Raw genomic sequence first — 15,244 nt, forward strand, 5'->3', positions numbered from 1 at the left:
AGCAAAATAGCAATTAAGCTTTCGTCTTGTCTCGTTTTATCTCACCATACAACGCTCCTTCTCTCTCTCTCTCTCTCTCTCTGTTACTCTTTAGCTCACTCTTTCGCCCTCTTGTTGCTGCCTTCTCTAATGACGCATATTTGTGGTCAATTGTAGTTCAAATTGAATCGCTTGCCATTGGCATTGCCATTTTCATTGCCACTTCCCTCAAATGGGAAGCCTTTTTCGGCCTAACCGAATAATCTGCTTGGTCTCTTTGTCCGCTCTGCACTGCACTGCCCTGCACTACCCTCTCTCTCTCTCTCTCTCTCTCTCTGTCTCTGTATGGTTTTTGCGTTCTCCTGTTTCGCTCTGCGCTCCTGGCAGGACAATGCACAGAATTAATGTCTGGCTGGGGGCTCGGTGCTTCTCGGATACCATTTAAATGGGTTTCTATCATTTGGAGCAGGTGCATATCCGACTGGTTGTGTGTAGCTTTCATGGGAACGGTAGAGATCTCTGTGAGTATAGGGTATCAAAGGATGCGGCACCCGAAGGAGAGCGTCTGTCACATCTTGTTGCTCCGCTTTTTGGGGGGGTTTTATTTCAGGCTTCCTTTTGTCGTTAAGTTACAGATGTCTGCTCTCCTGCTGCTCCCTCCTCGTCCTATCCCTCCCCCATGCTTTGCCAGACTTGGTGGTGGCGGGGGCGCTACTTGAGTTTTTGCACCTTTTTCTTTGTCTCTCAGTCCGTCCCTCTGTGTGTGTGCTTTTGCCTTTGTTTTCTAGTTTTTGGGAATTTGTTGATTTAATTATGCTTTCTGCTGCTTTCCCTCCCTCACTACCCTTGACAACGTATTGAATATCGAATCTCCCCCCGATCGGATGTGGTGGATGATGGGGGAGGTCAGGTTAGCAAAAGTCCAATTACAAAAATATTTAGCTTTTTCCCCTCCCTCTATCCATCTGTCTGTGTGTGTGTCTTTTTTTGAAGGGGGGATCTGCCTCAATGCCACAGGTTGGCTTTGTTTCTGTCAACCCACCATCCTTCTGCCTACGCCCACCCCCCCCTCACCAGTGCCCGAATCGTAATGAAAAGAGAATTAAGTGAAACATGACAGGCATTGCGTCACAGCCGCTTGGACAATAGTTTTTTAGACATACCCAGCACTACCACCCCCACACACACCCACACCCACACAACCAACCAACACCCCACCCCCGAATTGGAAGCACACACCAACCCCTCTCCCTCTCCCACGCCCACTCGCACACTCCACCACCTCTGCTCTGGGACACATTGAAATTCAAGAAGAGCCGCCGCCGCCGCTGCCGCCATTGAGCGTTAGTTGTTGTTGTTGTTCGCTTTCGCTTTGTCGTTCCGTTCGTTTCCAACGAAAACCACAACAACAGCAGAACACAAGCACACGGTGCAACAGGAACAACTGGAAAAGAAACGAAATACGAAACACGTGAACTTGGGATCACGTGGAGGGCGAAGGAGGAGGATCAATGGAACTTCCAAGTTATAAAAGATGCCAACAAAAAAAAGACCAAGCTGGAGAAAGACTTCCAAACATCCCGAGCAATTGTTTGAATCTGAAGCTGAATTGTTAAGAACTTCAATGGGGACAGGATTGGAAAATGTACAATTTATGCTTACAATTCTACGATTCTAGCGAAAAGAGATGTTTCCTGCTGCCTTTCTGCTTCTATTTGAACTAGTTCCAACCCTTCGCCGCGCAACTTTGACGCTCTGGGGGTCCGCCGGGGCAAACGCAGAAGTAAAAGGTAACTTTGTTGGTTCGATGAGTTTTTGGTGGTGCGTAGAGGTACTGAAGGGGTTGTGGGGATTCTGTGTTTGCCATGTGAAAGTTACTTTAATTACGAAATTTTCAAGTAATTTAATTTCCATTTTGTTGCTCTGGCAACTCTCCTCGTCAAAATGAAATTTCGAACAAGAGAAACGAGTGATAGGGGGGGGAGAGAGAGTGAGAGAGAGCAAGTGGAAGCCAAAAATGGGATGGGAAGGAGCGTTAATCGGGGTTTAATCTTTCAAAGAAAAATACAAAATTGTACATAAATAAAATATGAGGAGGAAGGAGAAAATGGTAGAGAGAAACCCGTGCCCGCAGAGAGTCTAGATGAAGAGCAAGCTACGCGGAAAGGAGGTTGAGGGTAGGGTGGCAGGGGCTTTGCAGAGCGGCCTTTGGCGGTCACTATGGTAAAGCTGGCAACTCCCCTCCGCCCGACCCTTTTAGTCAAACCCAATTAAATGCCGTTTGCAATTTGCACTAAAAGCATTTCAAGGATTTAATTTTTGTATTATTTATTTTATTTTGCATATTTCTCTCTTTGACTATATGCCCGGCATCCGCACCCACTCTCGCTCTCAGCCACTTTTTTGCTCTCGGGATGCATCTTCTTACTGCCAGTCCCCAACGTATGATTTCGATTTTATTCACCCACTCTGTGTGTGTGTGTGTGTACCAATTAGTGCTGCCAATTACACAGAGCCACAGAGAAACTGAAAATAAAGCCTCACTCGCATGCAATTATTTGTCATCCAATAGCTGGCTCCTAAAGGACACGGCTAGAGAACTCATCCAGCTTCCATTTGCTCACAGTTTTCCCAGTCTAAAAGGGTATTGGAGCATCGATACTGCAACTAGGAGAGGGAAAATATCTAATAATTGTCTAGCACGTGTGCCCAGACAACCCGTGGACGAGCACCCCTGGCTGGGATACACACATATTTTCCCTGCCTTTTCAGCATTCGTTTTTTCAGCATTTTCATCGAGAGTTTCTAATTAAATTGAATTAGTGTCAGCCACGCGATATAAATTATGCAAATACATAAAATGGACATATGTATGTACATATGTACATATATTCATACACAGTATGACAATATTCTACATATATATTTACCTATTGAATAAGGGGTCTCGGGGCTTGATTGCAGCTTTGACTGCACCTGAGAGACACCCACACACGCAGGCCCCCTCTCCGTCCCATGGCCATACTGGAATACCTTCGAGTATTTAACTGCCCACGCCCCCAGCCAGCAACAGCCGCAGATATAATATACATATGTATACCATGTGTATATATTTCTATGTATGTATGTATGCTTGCTATAAATACCACCCGTAAATAGCCGTAACTTATTTGATTACCTTGATGTACTATTTCCAAGCAGCCGCACTAGAGATGGGCCACAACAGTAGCACGACAAAAGACTTGGGGTAACATCTTCGCATGAATATTTTGTGTGGATTCTCTGCTTGGCTCTTCATGTCTCATTGTTGCCTGGAAAGGAGTGCTGGCCGGGGTGCACTGCGATTTTAATCAGATTTAACCCGTTCATAATGCAATTACATATTTGGAACGCAAGTAACCCTTCGAAATCGGGTTAATGGCAGAACCCACCAGTGGAAGTGCTTTATCAAATTATCTGTTTCTCTGTACAGTCTTGTCCTTCGTTCCGTTCCGTTCGGTTCGCTTAGGAGTTTTGCCCATCTCTGAAATATCGATATTTATGTATGTAAGCTACACCCTCCACTTATGTGCCTGTAAGTGTATGCAATTTGCATTGTAAAGTACACCCAACCCCACACCATTTCCTGCTATAATTAGCCTACTACCTTGTGTGTACTCCAAGTAACCGGCTTGTGGCTAAGAGGGAGAGTAGAGCGAGTGACAAGGAGTTACCCCATTTGAGCAGTGTCCAGCAGTGTGTCCTTTGACAAATTTGATTGTTCTTCGGTTTGAGGAGCAATTTCATTCTGAAAATTGGAAATTATTCCAATCTGAGCGCTGCCTTCTTTGGAATCCCCTTAACTAAGGGGCAACTATGGCATGAAAATCTTCGACTTTTGTGTACATTCATTTTATTTTGTGTGTTTATTGGTGCGAACTCCTATTTGTCTCTTGTTTAGACGGACATTTTTCAGCGACTTTACATGATTTATTGCATACTTGAAATGACCAACCCAACCCCTTTTGCAGCGTAGCAGAGAGCATAACTAAAAGATACAGATTCAGATATGGAAATTGTACTTGTATAGGAACAGCTTCCGTCCAGTCGAAGTCCAAGTCGAGTTTAAATTGATTTTTATTTCCTGGAAAGCTTTCCGGCCTGCATGACTCGATTGAATTTCAACCCGATTGAATCCGAAGCCCCTCCACAAGTTCTCTTTTGCTGCTTTTGGCCTCACCAATTTTCTTGGATATTCGATCCTAGGTACATATTCGATGTGCTTAAACCCCAGTCCCAGTCCCAGGCCCTGTTTAATCACAAAAACAATTGACACATAGACAAAGACTGTTTCTGTTTTTGTGCTGAAAAGAATTCCTAGAAACACTTTTCATGCTTGAGTGGATCTCGTTTCGGTCTTCAGTTTTAGCACTACATAAGTACATATGTACATATGTATGTACGTACATATGTATAATGTAGAGTACTCTACTTCATATCCCACCCGATGGGCGAATCCGAGCCAGTGGGTTGAGTTGGGGGGCGGTTCGTAGTACTCGTCGCGTATTTATTTTTGTTTCGGTTTCTTTTTTCTATGTCGTTTCCATTGCCATGCGGTCGGTGCTTTTTGTGTTCAACTTGTTAATGAAAATAAATTTCTGACGCCGTAGCTGGGCTCTGATAAATAATAACAATAATACAAAAAAAAGCTTGTGCCCCCGTGCCTGTGCCTCTATTTTGTTGTTGTTTTTGTGTAGTTTCTGTAGCTGTTGCTGCCCGCCGTTGATAATATCCGCCGGCCATTGCCATAAAAAGCAATGAGCAAAGAAACAAAAACAGCAAAAAGACAAAAAATAACATAAAAGTCGGAAAAGCAAGAAAAATAATAATAAAATAGAGCCACTTACATTTCGTATACCCTAACGGGCAGGCAGGGAGGCACAGTCTCTGCACTTGTTTGAGCCATGAGCAACTTCAGGCTAAAACCGTTAGCCATCCACCCATCCGACGGATCGTTGCCGTGAAGAGGAGCTACGATAGTCCCCTGTAGGTGAGGCTGCGAAATATTCCCTAAACTGAATAAAGAAAGGGTATACGGAAAGATAAATATACATAGAAACAAATGTTAGCCGCCGAAGAAAAAGAACAAGAAGAAACAGAAGCGGAAGAGGAAGAGGAAGAGGAAGTGAAAGAAGGTGAGCTGAGCTGAGCCGAGCCGAGTGTCATTGCCACGCCTTTATCGTCCTCCACTCTCCGCACACACACCAACACACACACACACACACACCTTCAAAGGCTCTTCTCTAGTTCAAGGTGTATTCAAATGCAAGGTGAGGCCATTCCATGCCGCCCGCTGCTTGGTTCACTCTCGCTCATGGAAATGCCCCACCATTCGCTGTCTATCCCTGATCCACTCTCTGTTCCCGAATCGAACTGTTAAATACAATAATCCACATTTCGGCTCTAGTCACCTGTTGGATCATCTTGCCACAGAGTTGGAGTTTTCCATTGCTCATCAAAATGTTTTATTGGATTGATTTTAGCTTGGATTGAACCAAATTATATTCAAAACGTTAGCTGTGTATCGAATTTTCTATGTATATTTTTGTTTTTGATGGATGATGGATCGATAGATTTGTTTTACCCTATTTATTATTTCAATTTTCAATAAATCTCCAAGCTCTCTCTTGGTCTCTCTCTCTCTCTCTCTTTCTATCCATCTGTTTTCCACTGTGTCTTATTTTATTGCCTGCCTTTTTGTTTGTTCTTTTTATTCTGCCGCAAAATCGATAAAATTAAATTGTCAATTGTCACCTAACACACACACACACGCTCACACGAACACCCTCACGTGCAGAGAGGCATTATATTTACCGTTCGTTTTTCCTCTTAACGATTACTCATTTGCAATTATGGTGGCTTTTAAGCCCCCCCCCTCCCCTCCCCACCCCTCACTTGTATTCTGTTGTTCAATGTCAATGACGTTGCCACCCTACCGCCCCTCTCCGCTGCCCCGAAACCTCTGCATTCTCCCTGCATTTTTATTTGCAATGATTTATCCCCCCGCACACAGAAAAAACTCTGAATATTTTGCATTCAATGCGAGTTGTTTTTTGTTTTTGTTTATTGCAAGGACATGGGAAAGAGAAAGAACGACAAAAAAGAGAGTTACTTTTTTTTGCCACTTAGCTGTTGATCGAGTGGATTAATTGTGACAGTTCTCGGAACTATTTTTTTTCCTGGTATTTTCCAGTTGAATACAAGTTCCCGCTTGACATCTCCCCCTCCCTCCCCCTCTCGTCTTCTCACTGTATTTATCTCTCTTTTTTTTTTAACGAAATATTAATTAAAAATTTTAATTAGGCAAAAAACGAGGGAAAATGTCATGAAAAGTTTAATAAACTTTACCGAATGCGATGACGATGACGACTAGAGAGGGGAAGAGCGAGAGAGAGAGAAGGAAAGCGCGAGAGTTGCCTGGTAACAAGAGGATGAGGGTAGTTGAAAGAGGAGAAAATTGAAAGGAAAGCAGGAAAATCCACATGAAGAGACAAAGTGGAATATGTCGACATTGAATGTCGTCCGTCGGCAAAGAGGGGGAAAAAGTTTGTATTTTTAGTTTGTTAAAACAAACGCACAGAAATTGTTTATCTTCTACCCCACCCCGCCCAGCCTTGGTGCCACTTTAAACACAACCCATGCCCTGCCCTGCCCTGCCCTACCCTCCCCTTCCACGCTTGCACTCAAATATATTACGCATACGCCCTAGAGGCCATCCATCCAAATTTAATTTCGTTTGCCCCGCCATAAACACACACACACAACACAAAAACAGGCCAACAAAGGGTAGAATAAGCGGGAACGGAACATCAAGTAAAATATAAAAAAATTAAATAAAATAAAATAAAGAATGGGAATGCAAATTCATAAACTAATTCAAGACTTGAACAAACTTTTCTCTGTTCTCCGTTGACTTGAAATTCTATTTTTGCGGCAGAGAGCATATCCCAGCAGGAGCTCCAGCTCTCTCTTTCGGTTTCTGTTTCTGTCTCCCCATGGGGGCAGAAGAGCTTCCGGGAATTTTGTCAAAGCTCAAGTGCAGCGTTTTCCCCCCCAAACAATCTGTCTGAAATTGTTTGCAATTTGAGGGAATTCTAACTGAAGCGACTACCAAGTGAATCGTTTAATTGAGCCAAAATGCGGATGGAAACACGCATAAATATGGCAACTGAAGGATCAGCGTGATATGCAATCAACGTTAATTGACAGCCATTAAGAGATAAGCAAGCTACAGGATCTAATATCTGTATGATATAATAATGACTTTGAGGGATGGATACCCTGCCCTGCCCCGCCCAGCACCCACACACCGACTATTACTTATTTGTTCCAAATTCAGAACAAGAAAAAGCATTCCATTCTCTCTTTGATTATTTCTTGATTTGGCAAACATACAGAATTCATTCTTCTTGATTTTCAATTCCAATTTGTCTGTGTGTGTGTTTTTTTTTGCTTCTTTTAAATAAATATATTTCACTCGATGATTTTGTAACAGCAGACACTCGACTCGACTCGCCTCGCCTCCGCACACGCCTCCTTCTCGCAGATGGAAAATAAACAAAATTTTAAAAGCACCAAATGAAAAGAAAGAACCAATTCTGTTAGAGAACGAGATGGAAGAGAATCATTTGGTTCTCTAATTATTCAAGGTACTTTCAGATACATATGTACATAAAAATGTACATCCATATGTGCACTATCAGGTCCAGTCCCATGTACAGAGCACTGGGTTGTTGGCCTTAAAAGCATTCCGCTGTTAAACTCAAATTGTTGAATTATTGGACTACCTTTCGAATTGAATTTTTTTGCTTAAAGCTTAGCTAGACCCATCCTACATCCATATGTATCTATAATGTAACATCTCATCCATACATACATACATATGTATGTATGTACATTCATATGTGGGTGTATCCATGGGATCTGCCACAAGTGCATCAATAATTTTGGCCTCTTCACCTGCGGAAACTCGTGGCGCAGGGGCACAATGCTTTTCAAAAGGGACTCTGACTAACGAATATTAAAGGAAAAGCGCAGTTGCTTGACCTTGCCACAACACACACACACACACACACACACACAACACTGGCCCCGTGCCGCACCTTTTTTTGCCACTGCCCTGTTGAGCTTTGTCCAAAAAGTTGTTCAGCTTTCCATAAAGTAAAACAAAAAAAATCAATTTTTTGTGTCGGACTTTCTCTTGGGTCCTTTCCCCTCACCCACAGAGAAGACTCTTGTTCCTGCTCTGCCCCTGGACGGGGGAGTGCCATCGGCCTAGCGCTAGTTACATACATTTTTTGACAGGGCGCATGACAAACTGAAGAACTGAAGGACTTCCCTCCATCCCCATAGACAGAAACATGACAGAGGCGGAGCAGCAGGAACCTCCCTTCATCACTTTGCCTGATTATCTCCCCTCTTGTGTTCAGCACCCCCTCAATGTTATGGGATAAATGTTGCACCACACCACACCACACCCCACCTGCCGCCACCTGTCGCTTCGCACTCTCATATTTGGCACTCCCCTCCCCTTCTCTGTAGATTGCTCAATAACAGGTGGAGGAGGTGGAGTAGGAGGAAGAGGCGACGATGAACCAGCACAAAAAGTAAAACGGGCACAACAGCTTTTATTTTTACCTGTGCGATGGACTATGGACATGATGTCTGGCCGGGTCGGGTCTAAACTTTTGTTGGGAGACAACAAGAGTCAAAGCATAATCTTCTTTGTGCCTTTTTTGGCTGGTTTTTGGCTGTTCCGTTACTCTTGTCTGAGCGAGAGTCGGCATAAAGAGAGGATCATACACAGAAGCGAGTCCGTGAAAGCCTTCGCATATTTATTTCCCAACTACGTAATTCTTTAATTTTATATCTGTCCCCCGATAAATATATGTATGTTGATGGATCCCACACCTGGGCTGCCGTTTGGCAAAGAAATTAGGCGAAATGAAAAATAAAGGTTCTTGGCAGCTGCTCGGCTCGAGAACGTGGAACGTGTTTGTTTTGGTAACTGATAAAGTTGGGGCCAAGTTAACAAGTTAACCTTCCTCGCACTTGCACCTTCACTTCCACTTCCACTCCGAACCGAACACCACCGCGGCACCGTGGCTCCTGCCCATAATGACTCTCAGCCAGCCATGGTTTTCCCTTCTTATCGGCAGGCACCTTTTATCGGCGGAGGCCAACCGCCAACAGCCAAAAAGCAAAAGCCAACTATGCGGATGAGACACAGCGCAGCGCACATGTGTAATCCAATCGGACGGCAAACCCCATACACTCGTACACCTCTTCTAATACGTACCACCTTTGCATAGAAAGAGAGAGTGCGAGAACGAGAGATAAGTCGAAGTCGAAGTCGAAGTCGTAGGCAAAGTCGAGGCGACGGCCGACGGCCGACGGCTGCCCATGGCCGAAGTAAATTCTTTCATATGTACCCCGGGACATATTCGTAGTCGTGGGCCCTTGGTGGGGTAAATGGAATTAGTTTAGTGTTTCTAGTTTTTTATTTTGTGCAGCAAATAATAACTATGTTTAATTTATGAAATTTAAGAATTCTGGACTCAGAATCTCATTCTTCTCTGGTTGTGGTTGCATGGTTGATGGGTATCGCATAGTCGCAATGTCCGAATTTGTCTTTATTTAATGTTGATTTTCATTTTTTTTTTTTTGGCCTCGCACTCGAAGCGGATGACTAATGCCTGCCAGCCGCCAACCGCTGCCCTGCCTGGTCCCTCTCTTTCCCACTGTTTCGCTTTGGTTTTTGCGATAGTAGGATATTTATATACTCTGTGTGTGTGTGTGTGCGTGTGTGTGTGCGTCTGCCGCTATGCTTGTGCGGGTGCGTGGAGAGAAGCGGAACGTGGAACGTGAAATGTGGAATATAACTTTGGGACTTCGGCCAATGTGACGACAGCGAAGACCGTGTAGGCCTTCGTCACCATCGGTAGCCCGCCCAGCACTCGACTACAGGGTTTCCGTCGCCGATATTTTCATGCAATTTCGGCATAAATTAATCACAGAGAATAATCAGAGAATGAAGCAATGAAAGTGTTTTTTTTCTCTTACTAAATTTTAGAATGGAACTTAAAAAAAGAGTCTGCATTTTTTCTGCTACTGTTTTTGGATGGAGCTGTGCCGTTGGATCCTTGCTAGCCGCCCTAGTTCTCGTAGTTCCACTTTCAATTCCAATCCAATTAGAACTATTTTAAGTCCCCCTCCCCCCGCACAGTGGCTGGTGCAGTGCAGAGCACAATCTTCTCAGGCAGCCATGCCTTCGGCCGACCGACATGGCATAAAGCAATCAAATTTGTTGTAGATTTTAATTAATGCAGCTGCCATCGAAAGTGGCAGACACAGAGCCAGCCCAAGCACCAGCACCAGCACCAGCCCCACACACTTTCTGCCATGCCATGCCTGCAGTCCGTTTCATAAGTGTATAATGATAGAAAGCTAATAAATGACACAAACGTACTGAAAGGAAGGCATTTTAGTGGTATGAAGCGCACTGTACTTGCCCGAGAGTTTTTGTTTGTGTGTGTGTGTGTGTCTATGTCCATGTAAATGTTGTACAGGTGTCAATGTGCCAAGTCAATTAATCGGCGATTGGCATCGTGCTGTCTGTTCTTGCCTGAACTCTAGTCCTTCTCGTCCTCGTCCTCATCCTCCTCCAGTTGCTAGCTCCATCCGCCAACTGACTTTCCATCTTTATGACATGCCAGAGAACCACTGGATCACAGGCTGATGGCATTCCTGGTGCTCGTACAATAAGAGGATGCCGCCTGGATATGACATTTTGCCGGCGCCATCGTGCACCACCTTCCCCCTCTTACATCCTTCGCAGTGGCCTCAGTGCCGTTATGTGGCACAACATAGGAATTCAATTTCCTGCAAGTAAGCTCTCGTGCTCATGCCACCAACCCCCCGCTCACCCAACCCCCCTTGGGTGGTCTAATGCACCGGAAATGCTCTTGAAAAATGCTGAACTGCACGCAAAAGTTCATGGGGATGCTCCGGGGGGTGCTTGCAGGAGCAGAATCAGGCGACCTGCAGAGTTTCCACCTTGCCACCTTCGTATAGCAGGAAAGAAAGAGAGAGAGAGGGAGTGAGGAAGGGGGCAAAGCTGGCATTAAATTCAAGGGAATGTCTCTGCTCGTTCGAGAAGTAAATGCCAAGCGATTGAGATTGATATTGATATTGATATTGATAGGAGGAGCACACCACAGCACATCGCACCGTTGGCTCTTCCAGAAATTATATTTCAATCAGTTCCTAAGCGGATTGCCATTTGTTTTCCATTCGACTCCACTATGCCGCAATTCGTCTCAATTTGAGATGCCGAGCCGCGTTAATTGCTGGGAGCTCTCGGACTTGGATGCGACTGCGGATGGGTATCCCCACTCCTTACCACATCCTTGATATTGTCGCTGGTTCCGCTGCTTGAGATGCAGAGCAGAGTGTTTATTGTCCTTTGGCTGTTCTGCGCTGTGGTTTGCCAGTCACTAATTTGATTTTGTTGCTCCAGTGCACGGACGAGACGAGACCCAGGCGGAAATGGAGACAGCTCCCTCATTGTTCTTCGTCTGGCATCTAACTCACAAAGCTGAAGATGAAATTGAAATGAATTAATCGTAGTAAAAAAGCGGCAAATCCTTCAGGCAAACACACACAGCTTGAGGAGCTTCTGTGAGTCCTGCACCCCGTACTTTATGACAGTGGAAAAGTATTTTGTGTTCAAAGAAACTTTTACCCTGGTTCTCCAATCGGGACGGCATTTGGAAATTACAGAACTATCATCGAGTATTCACTCATTTTCGCTTGCAAATTGAATCAGGGATCAACTCAGTACCTTTTTCTCTGGGTGTATGTTAGTCCTTAGTCATTTCTGGGTCAACTCTTTATCTCTCGCTGGCTTCGTCGGCTTTTATTAACAAAATTGAAATGGAAAGCCAACAAAGGGAAGCAACCGGGAGTTCCCGAGACAAAGGCACTCTACGGTAAACGGGAACACATAAATGTATGTATGTACATATGTATGTACATACTTATGTATAAATATGTGCATAAATACAGTTGAAATATAATCGGGCATCAGCCTTGAGATTAGAGATCATTATTTCTCCCTTATCTCTCTCTAACACTACCTCAGAGATGCCCTGCGGATTGGATGGGTTGGAATGAGGTGGGGTCTCTGTTGTGCAATTCCACACACAAAATGGCGTCACCGTCCCCAGACTCGGTTATGGCACACCACACACCACTTTCCCCCCACCCGTTGCCTGTTGCCTGTTGCCTGTTGCCTGTGGTGAGAGTAGAGTGGGTGGGGTGGAGAGCTAGGCCCTGTCAATTTCATATTCGATTCATTCAATCTCTAAACGATTAGAGATTCCTGCACACAGGCCCAACCCGCTCACCCGCCGACTCATTAACATTGACCGACCATCGACCATCGACCGAACAATTGTTGTTTCATTTTTGCGTTTTTGCTTTCTTTTTGGAAATTGTGCAATCAAAGTTTTTTTGTGTGTTTCAAACCATTCAAACACTGCCTTGTGGTGCGCTGCGGTGTGTTGTGGGGGGTAAGCAGACGTATAGCTCGCATGCACTGCAAATTATTGTTATTTTTCGTGCTTGTTGCGTGCAATTTCATAGATGAATTCGTGCACACAGATGCATGATGCAACGTTTACACGGTGGCATGGCAGCCTTTCGATGCCGTTTCGGATGCGATAAGACTAAGGGAGGAATTCGAATGCCATTAGATAAATTAGTTGCACATTCGCATGCACATTGGTGGCGTTCACTTTATATTGGTTGCAATCAGGTGACACAAATCTTGTTGTCTGGGAACTATTTTAAAAATCGTCTTCTCTGCGCGTATTCCGTTCAATGTGTCGCAACTGAAGTTGTGCCTGGAGCAGCGGATTAATGCCTCTAAACGTCTTTTAAACTGGACAGTAAGTAAGCACAAGATATGACAGCCCATCGGTGCCTCTCCAATGGTAGTTGGGGGAACTGCAGTGGGAAATAAAAGTGCAATTTCGCCAATAATCTCGTCAAATATAATCTTATCTTTATCGATTAGTTTTCTCTTTGTTGGGTGGACAGGTGTTCCTACACACATACATAAATAGTTGTTTCCAAGTGAGTTTTCACTGTACAGGCATGCGTGTAAATATTTCATGGATGCATTTCATGAATTCCCATAATCGCATAACCGTCGCGCTCCTTCCTACCTGTCTCCCAGCTCTCTGGCTCGTTCTTCTTTATGTTGTTTGGTCGGTGGAGAGAGAGAGAGAGTGAGGGAGGGAGTGGGATGGCGATTAACATAAATCCCTGGCACGTGCTCCGAGAGCTGCAGAGGGGCAGCAGCAGTCAGGGTCGGAGGGCAGCGGCATCGGCAGCGGCAGCCTCAGTTTCATTCGAGTTTATTTGCATTCCAAAAGTTCTATGCAAATAACGGGCGGGGCATGGTGTGCGGAGGGGGTGGGGAAGAATAACAACAACAGGGTGAGGAGTGAGGTGAAGCTTTTTGTTCTTGTTTCGTTACATTTGTTAACGGTAAACAAAAAGCGATAAGAATGCACAGAAATAAATCAAAAACAGAAGCAGCTCCCGAAAGTTAACGGAACATGAGAATGAGTAGGTGGAGGAGAGGGAGAGGGACAGGGGCGGCGAGAGCAGGTAATGGCAATACTGAAGTGTGAAAATTTGTGTGCAATGGCTTCGAGCGATATTTGGAAATCTCTTCGGAGACCACAGACTCCCTACCTCCCTCCCTCCCTCTCTGCTCTGCACCGTCTCGTTTCTCCTTTCTTCTCTCGCTGCGTGCTGCCTGCCTGCCTGCACTTGAAAGCTTTCACTGCAGGCAATTGCCAGTCTGTAGGGGTAAGTGAGTGAGGGTGAGAGGAAGTGAGAAAATAATCATAAAAAGGCAAAACCAAAGCGAAAGCCTTTTCAACTCGCTCCAGGGAGGTAGCTACAAAATACCCTTGCAACATCTTGGGGCTGGGAAAGGCGTAACTCCCAGCTAAGTAGTCGAGCCATATGCACATATCAGAGGATTGCAAAGAGTATGAACCTGCTGCTCGATATACCCTACCAACCCCATGACAGCTGTAGGTCATCCTATGCAGCATGATTCAGACTGATGATGCTGCTGCTGCCATTGGAACTTTTCCTGCGGTATGGCTTTGTGCATGCCCAAGCAATCCGTAATGCAGTGAGAATTGCGCAAAAAGTAATACATTCACCTTAAGTAACCCGTAACCCGAAAGCCGAAAGCCGTAAACCGTACACCGAAACCCGCACACCCGTACAAAAGTTCCGGGCATCATTGCAAATGCATCTGTCGGCTGGTGGTCGTGGGGCGAGAGAGTGGAGACAGCGAAGACAGACGGAAATGGAAATGGGCTAAAGGACACGTGTTTCGTGTTGGCTCAGGGCTTGCTGCTGCTCTCGGTTTGAATCGGATGCAGGATGCAGGATGCGGCCTGCGGGTCGAGCCTTCGCTTGGCAGTGGGCCAATGGTTGGCAGTAGTGGAGGGGAAAACGGTCCCAGTTCCGGTTCAGTACACTCTAAAGTGATTGCGGCGACCCCACCGGGCGGTCTCTGTAACTATGCGGGGGGAGGCATCTCCTGCTGGTTGGTGGCCAGTTCGAACTGGCCCGCCGCTAGTTGTTTGACTCTATTTAATGGTCGCCCCACGCCGCTTCCTTTCCCAATGTTTGCTGTGAAATTAGAGGCGTTCTCTGAGATGGGGACTTTGAGCCTCTGTAACAGCTTTGAATGATTACGTGAAACATCCCACGATATGTATGGACTATTGGCACACCCTATAAGCAGCTTTTAATTGTTATTTTATTTATGTTTTTCCAGCTGCCAATACTACGTAAAGAGCCAACCATGGGTGCTGGCCTACCAGGGTGTCATCACATTCTTCGTGCTGGCGAACTTTACGCTGGCAACGTTCATGGACCCGGGCATTATACCCAAAGGTATGTAGCGTGCTAAGCGAGGTACGGCGCCAGTCCGCACAGCCTAAACTTCGACTGCATTCTAGCCTCACCCGACGAAGACTGCGAGGAGGAGCTGCGCGCCCCGCTCTACAAGAATGCTGAGATCAACGGCATCACCGTCAAGATGAAATGGTGCGTCACCTGCAAGTTCTATCGCCCGCCCCGCTGCTCCCACTGTTCCGTATGCAATCACTGCATAGAGGTAAGTGCAATC

The 15,244-nt window shown here is 45.4% G+C and overlaps 1 protein-coding gene across 3 annotated transcripts in view; it reads left to right on the top strand.

Annotated features, from left to right (window-relative positions):
• The window catches only part of LOC117889886 (neurogenic protein mastermind), a 32,482-nt gene that overhangs the window by 2,790 nt on the left and 14,448 nt on the right, over nt 1-15,244 (top strand). For all 3 annotated transcript variants that reach the window (XR_004648550.1, XR_004648549.1, XM_034794399.1), the window contains exons 3-4: nt 14,891-15,009; nt 15,075-15,232. Coding sequence is in view for 1 of the 3 variants with exons in the window: in XM_034794399.1 (XP_034650290.1) it covers nt 14,891-15,009; nt 15,075-15,232 (277 nt within the window). In the remaining 2 variants the exon portion in view is untranslated. The remainder of the gene's footprint in view (nt 1-14,890; nt 15,010-15,074; nt 15,233-15,244) is intronic.

The sequence above is a fragment of the Drosophila subobscura genome, chromosome A (genome assembly GCF_008121235.1).
Source record: "Drosophila subobscura isolate 14011-0131.10 chromosome A, UCBerk_Dsub_1.0, whole genome shotgun sequence".
In the NCBI taxonomy this organism is placed as follows: domain Eukaryota; kingdom Metazoa; phylum Arthropoda; class Insecta; order Diptera; family Drosophilidae; genus Drosophila; species Drosophila subobscura.